This window comes from Pan paniscus, chromosome 1, assembly GCF_029289425.2.
Source record: "Pan paniscus chromosome 1, NHGRI_mPanPan1-v2.0_pri, whole genome shotgun sequence".
NCBI classification, from domain to species: Eukaryota; Metazoa; Chordata; class Mammalia; order Primates; family Hominidae; genus Pan; species Pan paniscus.
The window spans coordinates 199,999,196-200,017,619 of NC_073249.2; the positions used below are offsets into that span (position 1 = coordinate 199,999,196).

General features: G+C 54.0%; 2 protein-coding genes across 4 annotated transcripts in view; both read right to left on the reverse strand.

The window, feature by feature from the left end:
- Nucleotides 1–5,735: 5,735 nt before the first annotated feature.
- On the reverse strand, nt 5,736–7,349 carry SFN (stratifin). Its single transcript, XM_003809430.5, has one exon. The coding sequence runs from the start codon at nt 6,975–6,977 to the stop codon at nt 6,231–6,233; it is 747 nt and encodes a 248-aa protein (XP_003809478.1). The 5' UTR covers nt 6,978–7,349; the 3' UTR covers nt 5,736–6,230.
- A 5,248-nt stretch (nt 7,350–12,597) lies between these two features.
- The window catches only part of ZDHHC18 (zinc finger DHHC-type palmitoyltransferase 18), a 33,662-nt gene continuing 27,835 nt past the window's right edge, over nt 12,598–18,424 (reverse strand). The window contains exons 7-10 of one of the 3 annotated variants that reach the window (XM_034959060.3): nt 17,330–17,442; nt 16,370–16,469; nt 13,942–14,019; nt 12,598–13,356 (exon numbers count right to left, since the gene is read on the reverse strand). In XM_034959060.3, coding sequence (XP_034814951.1) covers nt 13,978–14,019; nt 16,370–16,469; nt 17,330–17,442 — 255 coding nt within the window. In that variant the 3' untranslated portion in view covers nt 12,598–13,356; nt 13,942–13,977. Of the gene's footprint in view, nt 13,357–13,941; nt 14,020–14,483; nt 16,470–17,329; nt 17,443–18,424 lie in introns of those variants that run through there. The other 2 variants (XM_034959059.3, XM_008961653.5) reach the window with 2 other exon arrangements.

An 18,424-nucleotide genomic window follows, 5' to 3' on the forward strand; every position in this document is an offset into this window, starting at 1 on the left:
GAGTAGTTGTATAACCTTGGTATTAGGTTATTTAGCTGCTCTGAGCTTCAGTCTTTTTATTTGCAAAACAAAGGTAATAACATGTATTACTGTGAGGATTAAGGTATGAAACTGCCTGACACACACTTATCATGCCTGCTGCTACTGCTACCATACTCTGTTCTCTAGCAAGAAGCAGAAATGGGACACTGTCGGTCAGAAGAGCAAGCCTTGATGCAAGCCTCTGGACATCTGGACGTGTGTGTGTGTGTGACAGAGAGAGAGAGAGAGAGAGAGATGGAGGCAGGGAAGAGTACCTTGCTTTTTCTGGAAGGAGCCACAGTGGCCTTGGCCTTGCTGGGGTGCCTGGCTGGTTGTGAGAAGGCAATCTTGGCCTCCATCACCTACTCCTGTGGATTCTAAGAGCCATTTGGAAGTAACTATGCATAACAGAGGTAAGAGTAGATATCTTCACTCGGTAATTTTAGGTTGCAGATTTTCTCCATACCATTCAAATTCTTGGGAGGAGAAGATATTTGCAAGCGCTGGGCCTCCATTTTCTGGGGGATAATCTGGCAATATAGAAAAGATAAGGCTGAGGTCCCTTGAATCTGTGTGAGCCCAATCTCTGGACAGCCCTTCCTCATCCCAGGACCGGCTGTATTTCCATTTCCATCATGATTTGGAACTAATCCTGGTTACCAGGCATTTGGAAGGGTAGTTTTAAATCAAGTTCTGGCCAGGTGCAGTAGCTCACACCTGTAATCCCAACACTTTAGGAGGCTGAGGCTGGAGAATCACCTGAGGCCAGGAGTTCAAGACCAACCTGGACAACATAGCGAGAACCTGTCTCTACAGTAATTTTTTTTTTTTTAGACAGAGTCTCGCTCTGTCACCAAGGCTGGATGCAGTGGCCGCACTCATGGCTCACTGCAAGCTCCGCCTCCTGGGTTCACGCCATTCTCCTGCCTCAGCCTCACGAGTAGCTGGGACTATAGGCTCCCGCCACCACGCCCGGCTGATTTTTTGTATTTTTAGTAGAGATGAGGTTTCACCACGTTGGTCAGGCTGGTCTCGAACTCCTGACCTCAGGTGATCCACCCGCCTCGGCTTCCCAAAGTGCTGGGGTTACAGCTGTGAGCCACCGTGCCCACCGTTTTTTTTGTTTTTGTTTTTGTTTTTTTTTTTGAGATGGAGTCTCGCTCTGTTGCCCAGGCTGGAGTGCAGTGGCGGGATCTCCACTCACTGCAAGCTCCGCCCCCGCAGGGTTCATGCCATTCTCCTGCCTCAGCCTCCCGAGTAGCTGGGACTACAGGCGCCCACCACCACGCCTGGCTAATTTTTTTGTATTTTTAGTAGAGGCGGGGTTTCACAGTGTTCGCCAGGATGGTCTCGATCTCCTGACCTCGTGATCAGCCCGCCTTGGCCTCCCAAAGTGCTGGGATTACAGGTGTGAGCCACCGCCCCCGGCCTTTTTTTTTTTTTTTTTTTTTTTTTTTTTTTAGAGAGAGTCTCGCTCTGTCACCCAGGCTGGAGTGGCAGTGGCGCAATCTTGGCTCACTGCAACCTCTGCCTCCCACTTTCAAACGATTCTCCCGCCTCAGCCTCCTGAGTAGCTGGGACTACAGGCGCATGCCGCCATGCCTGGCTAATTTTTGTATTTTTAGTAGAGACGGGGTTTTGCCATATTTTCCAGGATGGCCTTGAACTTCAGGCCTCAAGGGATCTGCCTGCCTCGCCCTCCAAAGTGCTGAGATTACAGGCATGAGCCACTGTGCCTGGCCTTGAAATTGTTCAAATATCAAATCTAGGCCAGGAAAAGTTGGCAAGAAGTGTTCACCAAGAGATTAAAAAAAAAGTCATGGACAAAAAGGTTTGGGATCCTTGTGGTCAGAACTTGGTGCCTAATATGTACAACTATTATGTACCCATAAAAACTAAACATTAAAAAATGAAAAGAGCCTGGACGCGGTGGCTCACGCCTGTAATCCCAGCAGTTTGGGAGGCTGAGGTGGGTGGATTGCTTGAGCTGAGGCGTTCAAGACCCACCTGGGCAACATAGTGAAATTCTGTCTCTACAAAAATTAGCTGGGTGTGGTGGTGCACACCTGTAGTCTCAGCTACTTGAGGGGCTGAGGTGGGAGGATAGCTTGAACCTGGGAGGTCAGCTTCAACCTGGGAGGTCAAGGCTGCAGTGAGCCGAGATCGTGGCACTGCACTCCAGCCTGGGTGACAAAGTGAGACCCTGTCTCAAAAAAAAAAAAAGAGAAAAGAAAAGAAGAAAGGAGAGAGAGAGAGAGAGAAAAGAAAATAAAAGAAGCTGGTGCCTAAGCCAGCTCACATTTAGCCCTGGTAAGCATCTGATTTAGAGATATTCCAATGCACAGCATCTGGTTTAAAATCCTTCAACACCGACACACTACCTTAGGGCAGCTCACTTCTCCCCATATGGGGCAACCACGAGTGGTCCAGAGCTAACAGACAAAAGTCAGAGGCTGAGAGAAAAGAAAGAAGTTCCTTTCCCAGGATGTAGCCCATTAAGAGAGAGTCACCAGACCTGTCTGGTGAGAGAAATCAGGTCACCTCTAGATCTGAGTGGAGTTACTTGCCCTGCCTAGAGTCCCTGGTTTGGAGCCTTGAAATCTGACACACCTCTAGGAAAGGAAGGGAGAAAACAGGGGACCCAGAAGGCATCAGAGTGGTCCTGCCGGCTTCCCCTGTAGAAGCAGGAGTTCTGACAAAAACCCTTCAGTTTTGAGTCCTATTGGTGTGGCCAAGCTTGGACCCTGGGCTCAGCTCTCTCCATCTTGCCAGGTGGAAGAGTGACCACCTGATGTGAGGGCAGCATTCTCAGGGGGCTCAGCAGGCGTGCAGGTCAGCTTTGGCAATAAGGCTGCCCCTCAGGACTGGGCCTGCCTCATGATTCTGCTTTAGGCATAAAAATGCTGGCCAAATCCTAGACTTATTGAAGCTGGAAGGATTCGTTAATAGCTGACATTTGAGGCTGGGTGAGGTGGCACAAGCCTGTAACCCTAGCACTTTGGGAAGCTGAGGCAGGAGGATTGCTTGAGCCCAGGAGTTTGAGACCAGTCTGGCCAACATGGTGAAACCTTGTCTCTACTAAAAATAAAATAAAAAATTAGCTGGGTGCGGTGGCAGGCACCTATAGTCCCAGCTACCAGGAGGCTGAGGTGGGAGGATTGCTTGAGACCAAAAGCCACTGTCACGCCTGGGGTGACAGAGCCAGACCCTGTCTCAAAAATAAAAAATAAAAATAAAATAAAAAATAGGCTGGGTGTGGTGGCTCACGCCTGTAATCCCAGCACTTTGGGAGGCCAAGGTGGGTGGATCACGAGGTCAGGAGTTCGAGACCAGCCTGACCAACATGGTGAAACCCCGTCTCTACTAAAAATACAAAAAATTAGCTGGGCATGCTGGTGCATGCCTGTAATCCCAGCTACTAAGGAGGCCGAGGCAGGAGAATCGCTTGAACCCAGGAGGCAGAGGTTGCAGTGAGCCGAGATTGCACCACTGCACTCCAGCCTGGGCAACAGAGCGAGACTCCATATAAAAATAAACGAAATAAAAAATTAGCTGGGTGTGGTGGCAGGCCCCTGTAGTCCCAGCTACTAGGAGGCTGAAGTGGGAGGATCGCTTGAGACCAGAAGCTCGAGTTTGCTGTGAGCTGAGATCACGCCACTGTCGCACCTGGGTGACAGAGCCAGACCCTGTCTCAAAAAAAAAAAAAAAAAGTCCTGGCGCAGTGGCTCACTCCTGTAATCCCAGCACTTTGGGAGGCCGAGGCAGGCGGATCACCTGAGGTCAGGAGATTGAGACCAGCCTGGTTAATATGGTGAAACCCCGTCTCTACTAAAAATATAAGAAAACTAGCCAGTCTGGTGGCATGCACCTGTAATCGCAGCTACTTGGGAGGCTCAGGCAGGAGAATTGCTTGAACCCGGGAGGTGGAGGTTGCAGTGAGCCGAGATCCTGCCACTGAACTCCAGCCTGGGCGACAGAGCGAGAATCTGTCTTTAAAAAAAAAAAAAAAAAGCTAACATTTGTTGAGTCTGTCCTATGGGTTACTTTACAGCAACTATAAAAGGAAGGTACTGTTTTTCAGTTCCCCTGTTTATAAATGAGGACACAAAGGTAAGCAAGATTAAGAGCCTTGGCCAAGGCAGGCTGGGAGTCAAACCCAGGCTGTCTGAGTCCAAAATCGCAAATTTTCTTTCTTTTTTTTGGGTGGGGGGACGGAGTCTCGCTCTGTCGCCCAGGCTGGAGTGCAGTGGCGCGATCTCGGCTCACTGCAAGCTCCGCCTCCTGGGCTCATGCCATTCTCCTACCTCAGCCTCCCGAGTAGCTGGTACTACAGGTGCCCGCCACCACGCCCGGCTAATTTTTTGTATTTTTAGTAGAGACGGGGTTTCATTGTGTTAGCCAGGATGGCCTCGATCTCCTGACCTCGTGATACGCCCGCCTCGGCCTCCCAAAGTGCTGGGATTACAGGCGTGAGCCACCGCGCCCGGCCAAAACCGCCATTTTCACTCTTGTGTTAGCCTTTAGTCCAAGCCCCTTATGATACAAGAGGGAAACTGAGGCCCAGGGAGGTATAACGGCTTTTCCAAGGTCGCACAGCCAGCCAGGGACACAATCTAAGCCGCTCGGCGACAGGTCCAGGGCTGCTTGGATTCCGGAGTGTGGTGGGGGCATCTTGGCGGCCTTTTTCCAGCCAACCCCCGAGGCCGGCCCGGCCCAGGCCCAGCCGGGTGAGCTGATGACTCAACGGGCAAGCACTGCATTTTGCGATCCTGGCTCGTCCCGCTGCTCTAGAGGGTTCCCAGCTCTCGGGCCGGACGGGTGGCAACTTGTCTGAGTGAAACCGGGAAAGCTCCGCCCCTCGGCGCTCAGCGGGCGGCGGGGGCGCCTCTCACTCAGTCAGCGAGTGGTGGTGTCCGCCAGGCCTGGCGGGCGGCGGGAAACTCGCCGCTCACTTTCCCATTGGCCAGTCAGGCCCCCGGGGCGGTACCCTGGGGCAGCTCCCTCCTGTGATTGGGCGGTATTGGCCTCGGGCCCCGCCTCCAGTCCAGGGCTGTGAAGGCGGGACGCAGCAAGGCGGCTGCAGGTTCCGGCGTGTTGCTGGCTGCAGAGAGCTCAGGCAGCGGGCTCGGCAGGCACAGCTCCCAGCGGCCCTTCCCACCCAGCTCGTCCTTCCTCCCCTTCAGCCCGTTTCCTTTTGTCTCCATCTCCGAACTCTGTGGGACGTGACCCTCTCCTAAGATCTAGGCTTTTATGGCGGCGCTATACCCCTGCCTCAGATCGTACTCCCCTCCGCTGAGATCTGAGCCCTTGATGAAACTGTGACCCGCCTGCAAATCGGGTGCTCAGTGCCGCTCACTACTGCGGCGCTGTCCTTAGATCTCACGCCGGAGACTTCACTATTTCCTGCCCCGCTCCACCAGAGCTCGTCAGCCTCCCGCGCCGTGGCTCCCACTCACCTCCCCTCAGCCCGGCAGAGGAGCCACGGCGCCTCCTGTGGGTTCGCCCGACCCTCCCGGTCCCGTCCAGTTTGACTGGGGCCGCCGTGATGGAGAGAGCCGGACCCCGGCCTCACCTGGACTCAAAGTCTTGCGTGCGGGCCACTGAGCCACCTAGGGAGTTCAGGGCCCTAACTCAGAGGTCCAAAGTCAGGGTCTCTAAGTCAGATTCCAGTCCCACTCCCAGCCCATCGCCAAGAACTGGAAGAGAGACAGGAGGAGTGTCACAGGGGAACTTTATTGAGAGGAAACATGGTCACACCCAGCAGACATGCTTTCCCTCAATCTCGGTCTTGCACTGGCGCGCGCGCGCACACACTCACACACACACACACACACACACCCATCTCCAGCCCCTGCCACTGTCCAGTTCTCAGCCACAAGGCGGGACACTCCTCAATTCCTACGATCAGAGGCAGCAGGGGCAGGAGGGAGGCAAGAGGAGGGGAGAAGTAGCCTGGTCCTGGGGTCGGGAGGAAGCGGGTGCGGAGAGCAGGGGTGGGGGCATGACCAGTGGTTAGGTGCGCTCAACAGCTGCAATAAGAGTGGGATCCCCAGCCCCAGGTGGCCTCAGCTCTGCCAGTCCCTCTCCACGGAGCCCTTTGGAGCAAGAACAGCGCCTAGGGGAGAAGGGTGGGGCCTCCCACCCCATACTAGTCCTCTCGGCAGGGTGGGGGACTGGAGGGGGCAGGGCGGGGCGGTGGCGGGCAACACTCAGCTCTGGGGCTCCTGGGGAGCCTCGCCCCCCTCTTCCCCGGCGTTGTCGGCCGTCCACAGTGTCAGGTTGTCTCGCAGCAGCTGCATGATGAGGGTGCTGTCTTTGTAGGAGTCCTCGCTGAGGGTGTGCAGATCAGCCATGGCCTCGTCGAAAGTGGTCTTGGCCAGAGAGATGGCCTCCTCGGGGCTGTTGGCGATCTCGTAGTGGAAGACGGAAAAGTTCAGGGCCAGGCCCAGGCGGATGGGGTTGGTGGGCGGCATCTCCTTCTTGCTGATGTCCATGGCCTCCTGGTAGGCTGACCGGGCTGAGTCAATGATGCGCTTCTTGTCGTCACCGGTGGCCACCTCGGCCAGGTAGCGGTAGTAGTCACCCTTCATCTTCAGGTAGAAGACCCGGCTCTCGGCGTCCCCGGCCTCCTTGATGAGGTGGCTGTCCAGCAGGCCCAGCACGGTGTCGCACACGCCCTGGAGCTCAGTCTCCACCTTCTCCCGGTACTCACGCACCTCGGGGCCCTTCTCCTCCGAGCCCTCCTCGTTGCTTTTCTGCTCAATACTGGACAGGACCCTCCAGGCAGCCCTCTGGCCGCCCACCACGTTCTTATAGGCTACTGAGAGCAGGTTTCGCTCTTCGCAGGAGAGCTCCTCGCCCTTCTCCACGGCGCCTTTCATGAAGGCTGCCATGTCCTCATAGCGTTCGGCCTGCTCTGCCAGCTTGGCCTTCTGGATCAGACTGGCTCTCTCCATGGCTCTGGGGACACACAGGCGGGCGGCGGGCTAACTGCTGCCTGGGACCAATGCCGGACTCTGTGTCTCTCCTGCTCTTGGCCTGCCTTTTGGCTGGGTGGCCAGGCCCAGAGAAGGGTGGGGAGGAGCAGGGGGCGGGACCAGGGCCCAAGACCTGCCTCCCTCTCCTCTCTTCCCCACACCCTTTCCGGCTCTGCAGTAAAGGTAAAAAGGCTGGGATGTGGGGGTGAATCATCAGAACAGTCAGCAGGAGAAATCTGGGCGTGGGCCCCACCTGCACTGGCACCTTTCCAGGCTCCAGGCTGCCCCCTCTTGTTCGGGGCTGGCATCACATGGCTGCCCACATCAGGAAACGGCTTCTCAAATCAGATCCACTTTCACAGTGCCCTTCCAGGGGCTAAGGACGGCTTTAGCCCCTGGCTGCTTCAGCCTCGACAGAGCCCATAAAGGTTCAGGAGGATGGGGTTCCTAATCCTGCCAGGTAACTTCCCCCCTTGGTTCAGGTGAGGATAACTCATGTTTAGGTAGGGCCATGGAGTTTCCCAAGCACTTTCATATTCACGATCGAATTTAATCCCCACCATGTCTCTGTGACACACACAGGACCATAGAGATGGGAACACTAAGTCTCAGAGAGGGGTGAGATTTGCTCAAAGTCACATAGCCACCAATTCCCTGAAACTCCTTTCTGCACCCTGCTTCCTTTAGCTTTTCTCCCATTGAGGCCTCTGACCTATGAGCTCCAGACTGTGTTTGGAAGTGAGATCCAGGCTCCTTCTCAGTCTACCTGAAGATGGTTCCATCCTCTAGGCCTCATTCCCCCTCAGGGTCCCCTCTGAGCTCCCAGAATGTGCAGGTAGCAGCTTTCAGAGTGCCGCTTAATGAAGTGTTTAACAAGCAGCCTCTGAAGCTCCAGCCCAGCCTTTGTAATTAGTCACCCAGTAGGTTTGTTGGACACATTTCCCATCACTACACAATTTTCCCTTTCAAGTTGGTGGCCTGTTGCCACTTGTTTGAGGATTTACCCTCTGGCCCTCCACGCCAGGTCACCTGCCCTCTCCAAGCCACATGCCATCAGGTACCAGCGGGGCTCACAGAGGGTGGGGTCCAGCTCCCCGGCTGTCCCACTTTCCTGCCTGACTCAGACTGCTCTCTGTCTGAGGCTGGGAAGCAGTCCAGTTTGATCCCCCAGGGGGGACGCTAGCAACCTGGGGAGAGAGAGGACTGAGAAAGGGAGGTGGCAGAGACACATACCATTCTGTTTTATGGGGCAGCAATTCCAGCTACGTGATGCCTCCCCCAGCCTGTCTCTCAGAAGTTTCCTTGTTCCTTCCTTTTTTTTTTTTTAAATAGAGAGCAGATCTCACTACATTGCCCAGGCAGGTCTCAAACTCCTGGGCTCAAGCGATCCTCCTGCCTCAGCCTCCCAAAGTGCTGGGATTATGGGCATGAGCCACTGTGCCTGGCCTGTTCCTTCCTTTTGACCGTTGCCCCACCTCTGACCCCTGGCAGAGTCCTCAGAGATGGAGACCTCTGTTGCCAACGTTCTTTCCCTGCTTGCCAGAGCCCTGGCCTCAAGTTTCATCAAGAGTTTCACCTAAGGGTGTTGGCATTGAGCCTATAGGGATGGATTCCTGCTTATCTGCCCCACCCATAGCCAAAGCTTAGATGGGGCTCAGAGGTAGGGCTCCCTTCACTGGGATTCTGCCGGCCTAATAGTTGAGCCAGGATAATTTCACAGGCCTGTGTCTCCCCCAGGTACTCTGAGTGTCTGAACACTCATCTTCCCTCCTGGAGGGAGGCTTAGGCCAGAACTCTGGGGACCAAAGACGAGATCCTTCTCTTTGCCACAAGGAGGAGTAGGGACATGTCTGGGCTAATGCTACAGGGTTTCCAAGGAAGTAAAGGGGATTTTAAGTTTGACGTCCCAAAGATTTTGCTCAAATCGGAGAACTGACACAGAAAACAATAGGAACCACACTAAAATACCAACTTCTAGAGGGTATCTTGAGGTAGTGAGAGTGAGTGATTTTGCTTCCCTTTGATTTTCTTTCTTCTCTATTTTCTTTTTTTGAGATAGGGTCTCACTCTGATGTCCAGGCTGAAGTACAGTGGTATGATCACAGCTCACTGCAGTCTCAACCTCCTTGGCCTCAGGTGATCCTCCTGCCTCAGCTTCCTAAGAAGTAGGTGCTCACCACAATGCCCAGCTAATTTTTGTATTTGTTTGTAGAGACAGAGTCTCACCATGTTGCCCAGGCTGGTCTCGAACTTCTGGGTTCAAGCAATCCTCCTGCCTTGGCTTCCCAAAGTGCTGGGATTACAGGTGTGAGTCACTACACCTGGCCCTTTTGATTTTCTTATTCTCTCCAATTTATAAATAGTGAATATAGGTCGGGCGCGGTGGCTCACGCCTGTCATCTCAGCACTTTGGGAGGCTGAGGTGGGTGGATCACAAGGTCAGGAGATCGAGACCATTCTGGCTAACACAGGAAAACCCCGTCTCTACTAAAAATACAAAAAATTAGCCGGGCATGGTGGCACATGCCTGTAGTCCCAGCTACTCGGGAGGCTGAGGCAGGAGAATCGCTTGAACCCGGGAGGCGGAGGTTGCAGTGATCCGAGATGGCGCCACTGCACTCCAGCCTGGGTGACAGAGCAAGACTCCGTCTCAAAACAAAACAACAACAAAAAAGTGAATATGTATTGTTTGTCTATGAGATACAGAATAGACTAGTATCTTTGGAATCAGACTGCCTAAATGTAATTCTTATAGCTGTTTGCGGCCTTGGCCAAGTGATTTAAGCTCTGTGAGCCTCAGTTCCTGTAACTATAAAATGGGACTTGTGAGGATTACACGAGTTAATGGAAAGCACAGTAGAATGGATGGCAACTATTATTATTATTATTTTCTTTTTTTTGAGACGGAGTTTCGCTCTTGTCACCCAGGCTGGAGTGTAGTGGCACAATCTCGGCTCACTGCAACCTCCACCTCCTGGGTTCAAGTGATTCTCCTGCCTCAGCCTCCCGAGTAGCTGGGATTACAAGGGTGCACCACCACACCCAGCTAATTTTTTTTTTTTTTTTTTTTAAGTAGAGATGTGGTTTCACCATGTTGGCCAGGCTGGTCTCGAACAGCTGACCTCAAGTGATCCACCTGCCTCAGCCTTCCAAAGTGCTGAAATTATAGGCATAAGCCACCATGCCCGGCCAGATGGCAACTATTATTATCATGTGAAAAAATCCCGTCAACTTTATTATGATCAACATATACTCACAAAGCACTAACATAGAGTTAGGTTCTGTGAAATGAGGAAGAACCCCAAGCCAGGACTTAGCCAAAGGCCAGACCTTCCCAGCTGGGTGTCTACAGGGGAGAGGAAGCAGTTTGCCCATAGCCTTCTCTCTCCAGATGGATGAATGGCCAGATGTGCTCAGCACTGCCTCCTTCCTCTCCATCTAGGACAGGCGTGTCCAATCTTTTGGCTTCCCTGGGCCACATTGGAAGAATTGTCTTGGGCCACACATAAAATATACCAACACTACCGATAACTGATGAGCTAAAAAAAAAAAAAAAAAAAAAAAAAAAGTTGCAAAAAAAGTCTCATAATGTTTTAAGAAAGTTTACTAATTTGTGTTGGGCTGCATTCAAAGCCATTCTGGGCCACATGCAGCCTGTGGGTCATGGGTTGGACAAGCTTGATCTAGGACATTCCTGTGACCTCAGCAGGTCCTGGAACCTCAGGGGCCTTCATTTGTACTAGTCATCCAGCCGGGGCTTCCCCAAGTCCTGGGGAAAGCTGGAGATCCCAGGACGCTGGGAACCTGGAAGGCAGGCCCAGGAACTTTGGAGCCTGAGTCCAGGGAGGAACCATTTGCTTCCCGCCACTTAAGCCAGAGGACCTGGTGGTGGTTCACGCCCTCCGCATAGCCATGAGCAAGGGCAAGGAAGCCCCTTCATTCCTACTCCTCCCCTGCTGGAGCTCAGGGGTGCATCTGGGAGCCAGGCTGCCTGATACCTCCTGCCCGCTCTGGCCTGTTGATCCTGACTCAGTTCCTGTCTCAGGTACCTCCCTTTGCCTCTGGGCCTCCATTTCCCAAGTTCAGGAGCTCAGACGGGCAGGAGGCAGCAGGCCCTGGCAGGGCATGGAGCTCCACAGTCAGCTGTCTGAGTCAGCAGGACAGGAGCTGGGGTTGCAGCTCAAAGGGGCTTTCCTCATTCTGCCTGCTACCTCCCCACCCTCCTGTACAGCATCCATTCTACCAGCAGGCTCAGGGGCTCTGGCCCCATAGTCAACCAATCCTTCTTAGCTGGTAATAATAGGCTTTGAAGGGTTGTGATGAAGAAAGCAGCAACCATTTGCTCTCTACCTCCACTGAGGACAGAGGACAGGGCTCTGATAGCAGTGGGAGGGACACCAGGTAGATTCTAGAAAGAACTTCCTAAGAAATGTTTCTGTCTTGGAATGATCAAATTAAACAGGTGGCCAGAGGAAGCTCTAGCACCTTTTCCCCCTGGCTAGTTGTGAACAAGAGTCCAGTTACCTAGCCAAGAGCTTACTTTACTGGTTACCTTTGGGAAGGGATATTAAATTATTTTTATTATTTTTACGGCTCCTTGTGGAGCAGGGCGACCCCATAGGCAGTGTGCCCAGAGTAGCTTACATTACTTTTAAGTGATTCGTAGTTCTGATTCTTTTTCTCTTGAAGGCACTGCCGTTTAGAGTATCCCACATCTAAACCAGTCCAGTCTAGAGACAGTGCAGAATTTATGGAGAGAGAATGGAATGAGGTCAGAGTGTGGGACTGCATCCCAGCTCTGTTATAAGGCCTTGGGCAGGTCCCTTCCTGCCTCTGGGCTTCAATTTCTCCATCAGTAAAACAAGGAGGCTGGCCCAGATCAACTCTAAGCCCTCTACTGGCTATGACATTCTCTAATTTTAGGGTTTCTCCCAGATCTCATCCTCCCACCGCTGTATTCATTCCTTGGGTAGTGCAGATGGCTCAGAGCTCGGGGAAGAGATCAGGTTCCGATCTGGGATTTGCTGCTTTGCCAGCTGGGTGACCTTGGGCAGCTCCTGTTTCTTCCTTGAGTCTCAGTTCCCTCATCTGTAAAAAGGCTGACATCATCCTCCTCACAGGTTAAGATGAGAAAATGGGCCCGGGACTCGGCAAGCCCTTGCTGAACGGTAGCGGTAGCTATTTTTTTAGCCCATAGTACAGTGTATGCACATGTGTGTATCTTGATGTAGCGCAGCAACTGGGGAGAGAGAAGTTTCCATGAGATCGTTACCCTGGGCTGGGCTCAGTTCATGGGTATGGCAGTCCCAAACTGGAGTTAAACCCTCTGTCTCAGCCTGCACTGGGACCTATCAGAATCCAGAGGTCAGCTAAGGCTGGGTGGTGTCTGGAATTGAGACCAAGAGTTCTGGAGGGGCAGAGTGAAAAGGATGTCAGCCACTTTTCCTGTGTCCCTCCTGGCTTCGTTGTGCTTGTAAATCTCCAGAGCAGCACTGGCCAGCTGGAAGAAAGCTGGGAGCGAGGGGGAGCCATATGTTCCACACGCCCACTGCAGGTCCCATCCCTGGGCCCCAAAGTAAAGGCGCCACCAGACAGCCAATGGTATGGCAAGAAGAGGGGAATCTTTATTTTGGTTAAAAAAAAAAAAAAGGTACAGGATAGCAGACAAGCAGCCCCCAGCCCTGGGCTCAGCTGATTTTCCTTGGCTCAGCTCTTTCCTTTAGTCCCCTGAAGTGTATGGGGCTGTGCACGGCTAGCTTGGTCCCTCAGTGCCTAGAGCAAAGGAGGCACGCACCCTCCCTACATCCTACCTACTCTGGTGGAGGGTTGGGGGTGGGAGGTGGACAGGCCGTGGGAACAGTATCAAGCCAGTTGTGCTTAGAACAGTCACCAAACTTGTTCAGCAGCGTCATCCACCATCAACACCCCAGACAGCTCCTGAGGAAACCTGCTGGGCTTGACTATGGCTATGCCTGATCTGAGGGGGTGGAGGGGCAGGCTCTAAGGCCAGATTCCTAGTCTTGACACCTCACAAATCCGGGAAGGGGAAGTCAGTGGAGGAGAGAGGGAGCATATCAGCGTAGAGTCACATTATTGTGCTGATGGCTGCGTTATGGCTTTCTACACTCTGGCCGGCATGGAGCGGGAATGGGGCAAAGAGGCCAGCCCCTGCCCCCTATGGGGGTCCTAGAGAGCACACAGGCCGGGCAGGCTTGGGGGCAGACCCTGTAGGCACAGATGGTGGCAGATGGGCCACAGGTTAGGCAGGTGGAGGTGCCGGGTGCCTGGCTCCCCCCAGGCCATTCCTGGAGAGGCAGAGAGCAGCGGTCCTCAGGAGGTCCTTAAGCCCCCGCACACACTGGAGATCCCCGGCAGGACAGCAAAGAAGGAGAAGAGAGAGGGTTAGCAGGACTGGGAGGAGGGAGGCGGCCTGCAGGGGCCCCGGTGGTGGGGAGAGGTGCTGCCACAGCACCTGCCTCTCCCCGAGAGAAGGGCCAAGGCTCAGGCAGCAGGCAACGAAGCAGGAGAGAAAACAGGCGGGGGAGAGAAAGCTCAGCGGGGACAGAAAGCCAGGACATAAGAGTGTTAGTGACCGGTGGCCCCTGCATACCAGGACCCCACCAGCACAGACCCAAGCACCTCAGGGCAGGTTCGCCATCCTCTCCCCAGCCTCACCCTCCACCTCCTCTTCCAGCTGGAGAGCCGCTCTGCGCGAAGCTACTTCCTCAGTCCACAATGGGGCTGGGCTTTTAGCCTTGCCCTATATCCCGATCCTTCTGCTTAGGGGGGAGTCCCTGGAGACCCTACCACCACCAGCACACACACCGCACCACACACCAGACAGATGGACGGGCTCCATGGGGTTGGCGAGGCATGCGATGAGGATGAGATGGTGTGTGAGGGGAGTGGGCAGTGCTGGCCGACAGGGGAGAAACGGTCTTACCAGCTAACCCTCTGCAAAGAGGCCTGTTAGCTCCCCTCAGGCTGTGCAGGAGATGGCAAAATCCTGACAGGTGTCCTCCTGAGGGAGATACCAGAGAGGTGGGCCAGTGTTATGAGTTGTCTGGCTGGGCCCTGGTGCCCAGGTTGGAGGTGGTAGCCAGGGAAGCTCCGGCTCTCAAACTGGAACCTACTGTCTCAAACATTTTCTTAGCTGGGCACTCACTGGGGATCGGAGTGGAAAGGCAGTAGGGAAGAAGAATTTGGGGGTCTCCAAGCCCCTGAGGCAGGGGAAGGTGGAGGGGACAAAGAGGGGACAGGATGGCCTCTTTTCACGTGCCCATGGGGGCTCAGCCGCAGCCCTCTCTGCTCTTCCTCCAGCGGACACAGCTCCAGCCAGGTGAGGGAAAATGTAGCCAGATCACTGGGCTGCCTGCCTTCTCACAGTCTCCCCAGGAAAGAACCAAATTTGTCTGAAAGAACAGAGGGCTCCCAGCTGGGGCCTCAGCAAAGGAAAAGCAAACAAAAACCAAACCAAAGCAAAGCAACTCTTATAAACTAAAGTTTTATTACAAGCAGGAACAAAGAATACTGGCTTAAATAAAAGGTAGGTGGGAGCCCCCTCCTCTAGCCAGCTTCTTCCTCACCTCCCAGGGCCACTGCAGTGATGGCCCAGGGCCCTGAGGCTGGGGTGAAGCTGTTTCTCCCAGAGGGGACCCTCTGTGGCTGCCATTCCCAGCTGTCTGTGACCACTAGCCTCTGGAGTGAGAAGGGCAAGATCTGGGGACTTCCTATGTCACTTTCCAAGGGCTTCAGCCCACTTGAAGGGCCAAGGAGGGGGATGGTGGAACAATATCTATTTTGGTAAGAAACTACAGCTCCCAGCAGAGGAGAAACATCCTCTGAGTTTCCGGCCCAGACTCAGGCCAACCTTCACTTGCCTCTTGGCCCACCCTGCACCTTCTTCCTTTTCTCTGGATGGAGGTCCCCGTTTGGCAGAAACACCTTGTCTTCCAGCTCCTGGCACTGGGTCCCATATTCAGAGCTCAGAGGAGGGGGTGTGGCTTGTAGGATGGCAGCCGCTCCCCAGAGCCATCACCCCACCCACCACGCCCAGGCTCAGCCTGTCTGGGCAGGTCCCAGCTGGAAGCCTCACCTGGGGGCTGGTGGGTAGGGCTGGGGGTAGAGTGGCAGAGTCCCCAGACACTGGCTGTCTGAAGTCCATAGAAGAAGGAAAGATAGGAGGCTGGGCTGAGCCCCAGTGGGAGCCCAGGGTTTTCTCGTGACCAGTGCACGTGCCCCCTGTCCCCTTGGCTCAGAGTGCTTCTGACACTCAAAGGGGATGGGGCAGGGGGCAGCCCAGGGGATATGGGAGCCAGCCACATTCATACAGGGCACACATGAACACACACACACATGCACACACACTCTCACTCATTCCAGCCAGAAGGTCTCTTGGAATAAACTTATTAAAACCAACCAGCCTTCTGATAACCCTTCACCTGGCACTACACAGACAGTAATGTGGCTGACATTTTCTCCTTCCATTTAAAAAAGACTATGTAGAAAAGAGGTCTATAAAATTGTGCAAAACACCCAGCATTAATAAACCCGTTTCAAGTATTGCCAGCATGAGCATAACCCACCCATGCCCGGACCTGGCTTGGGAGAGAGGTGGAGGGGCAGGCTTAAAGAGCTCTCCATGGGCAGGGGAAGGACCAGGCTCCCACTTCCACTGTGCTGCCCAGGAACTGCACAGGAGCTGAGGCTGTGGGTGCCTGGCTGGCTGATTTACCTTTGTCTGATACAGGCTGCCCCCACCCACCACCAACCCTGCCTTCTCTACTGGAGCCCCAACTCAATCCTATTGGCCAACTCCATAAAAAAGGGGGGAAAACCCCACCAAAAATCCCACAGAAGAAAGGGAAATTATCACCAAGGGAACGAAGGAGCCCACAGACCAAAGCAGCCCATGGAGGCTTCCTCTCCACAGCCCGCTATCCAGAGCTGGCCACTCCTCAGTCCTGCTTCACCCTGAGGACCCTGGCTCAGCAAGGCCCAAGCAGTTCCCCCACCTGGGAGGCCTCACGCTCAGTTCACAGCCTCACTCACACAGGGCTCGCCCGGCACAGGCAAGGACTTGGTGTGGTCCCCTGGGTAGCCTCCAGAGGCTCTGGTCTCTCCTGGCACTGATCAGCTGGGGTACCTAGGGCCCAAGGCTGTGGGAACCTGGGTTTGGGGAGCAGAGGCCACAGCCACGGAACAGTTCAGGGAAAGCCACGCAGGATGGGAAATAAATATGAAAAGACTTGAGTCTTTGGCAGTTCTGCTTCCCTTGGATGGAATAGGGAGGGTCCCGGCAGGTGAGTGCGGAGGGTCAGACAGGCCAGCAGGTGGCAAGTACTGAGCCGTGGTCAGGGGTGGCCTCCTACCATGCTGGCATCAGGCTTGGCTCTGCAGGCTGGCTCATCGCTTCTGATGGGTGAGGGCAACACGGTGTCGGACTGCACAAATCCCCTCCGGTCAATTAGGCTTCCAAAACACAAGGGGGACACATGAGGGCTCTGCCCAACACTGAGGCTCCAGGCCAGGGGTTGGACGGCAGAGTCTATCTCAGCCAAGGAAAGGCCCAGGCTGAGAAAGGCTGAGGAAAGGAGAGCTGCTGCCCATCTGGGGGCCCAAGACCCTTACCTCTGGCAGGCCTCTCTCTGCCCTCTGGCCACCTGGCTTTTGGCCACAGAATTTATTCACTATTAATTCCAACTGGCCCACCTGTCTGGCTGCCAAGAAGCCAGGCTGCAGGTGAGGGAGGAAAGCAAGGATGAATAGGTATTTGATGACTATGAAATTCCTATGTTCCCTTCCCCTCTAGGCAGGCTGGGTGACAGGGATACTGGGTGGGGTAGGTGACATGACTGTGTGGGAATGACTTGTCTTAGCAGTACCCACAGCAATGTAATCCCCGTTCTGGAACTCTGGTGCCCCCTGGTGTCAGGATGAACAGGGAGTGACCCAGCAGGGCTGAGTCCCCAGGGTTCCTACTGCCAGGAGAGGATGGAGTTGCCACCCAGTCCAGGCAGTGGGCAACGGGAAGGGCAGTGTCATTCAAACATGGCTGAAACAGTCATGGTGGCTACCCCCGGGGAGTAGAATTACATGTCATATCCAATGCTCCTCTGTTTTACGTTTTGTACTTAATTTTTTTTTTCTACAATGAGCATGTGATTAAATAACAATTCTCCATGGAATTCCATCACATGACAAATGCCCTCCAGGGGGTAGTGGACGGAGGGCATCTAGGGTGTAGGGGGAGGTCGGCTGATATCCAGGAACACTTTGATCACTGGCCAGGCATGGCCCTGTTACCCCTCTTCCGCACCCCGCTCACTTACCTGGGAGGTAGGGGGCCACAGAGCACAGCGCAGCAGTTGGTGATAATACTTTTATGGCTGTAGGGGTTGACAGAGGCCTCACCGCCCCTCTTGCTGGACCACGAGCCTTTGATCTGCAAGCAGGAAGGAGGCCTAGGTCAAGTACCTCCTTTTGCTTCACTTTTCTAGGAGGCAGGTCTAGAGGCTGGGGACAACTGGACAATTCCGAAACCAATTCTGGTTACAGAAGGTGACATGTCTTTCATGTGGGCCATTCAATGAGGATGTGGGGGACCCCTGGCAGAGATCAGGAGGCCCCAAAGAGGAGATGACAGAGCAGAGCCCAAGAGAAGCATCCAGAGGAAACGTTTCGGATGACTCCTCCCTTCTCCGGCCAGCCACTTCTGAAGGAGGGTAGCGCAGGGGCACAGGGTGAGGGCTGACCTGCCTGTGAGCCCCGGCCCTGCTACTCACTGGCTACGTTACCTGGACAGATCACCACTTCGCTGAGCCTGAGTCCTCATTTGGAAAACAGGGAAAATAATACTAATTCTCAGATGGCACTGCTAGGGCATTAGATTAATTCTTGCCAGATTCTCTAGCTCTGTGAAGTCAGCTATGGAAGGCACTGGAGAGTTTAGCAATAAAGAATACCTTGACTTTAACCTAGAGTTTTCTACACTTATTTGGCCACACACTCCTTTCTCTTTAACTTCTGGTAATGTGCTGCAGAACTGGCACCCAAGAAGCTACTGCGGGAGATACTGGCTGATGGCATTTCTGTTCTCACTGATCACCAAGCACACAACGCCCTGTCATGTGTGTTAAGTTTTGTTTCCCTGAATGAGAGGATGAGGTCTGGGAATGTATTTTCTGTTGGAGGATGGGTTGCTGGTAAGTATCAGATGGTGGGCCCTGAAACAGATGCTCTCATTTACTTTTTAGTGTTTGGAGGATGGGGAGGAGAAGTCAGGTCTGGCCTAGGACTGGGCACATCAAACATGCTTGTTGATGGCAGTCTGCAGGGTGGCAGGTAGGGAAGGTCAATGGAGCCCACTGGCCTGTGCCCTGTCTCCCCCAGGCGTGCATATTGAGAGGGGCAGCCAGGACAGGCCA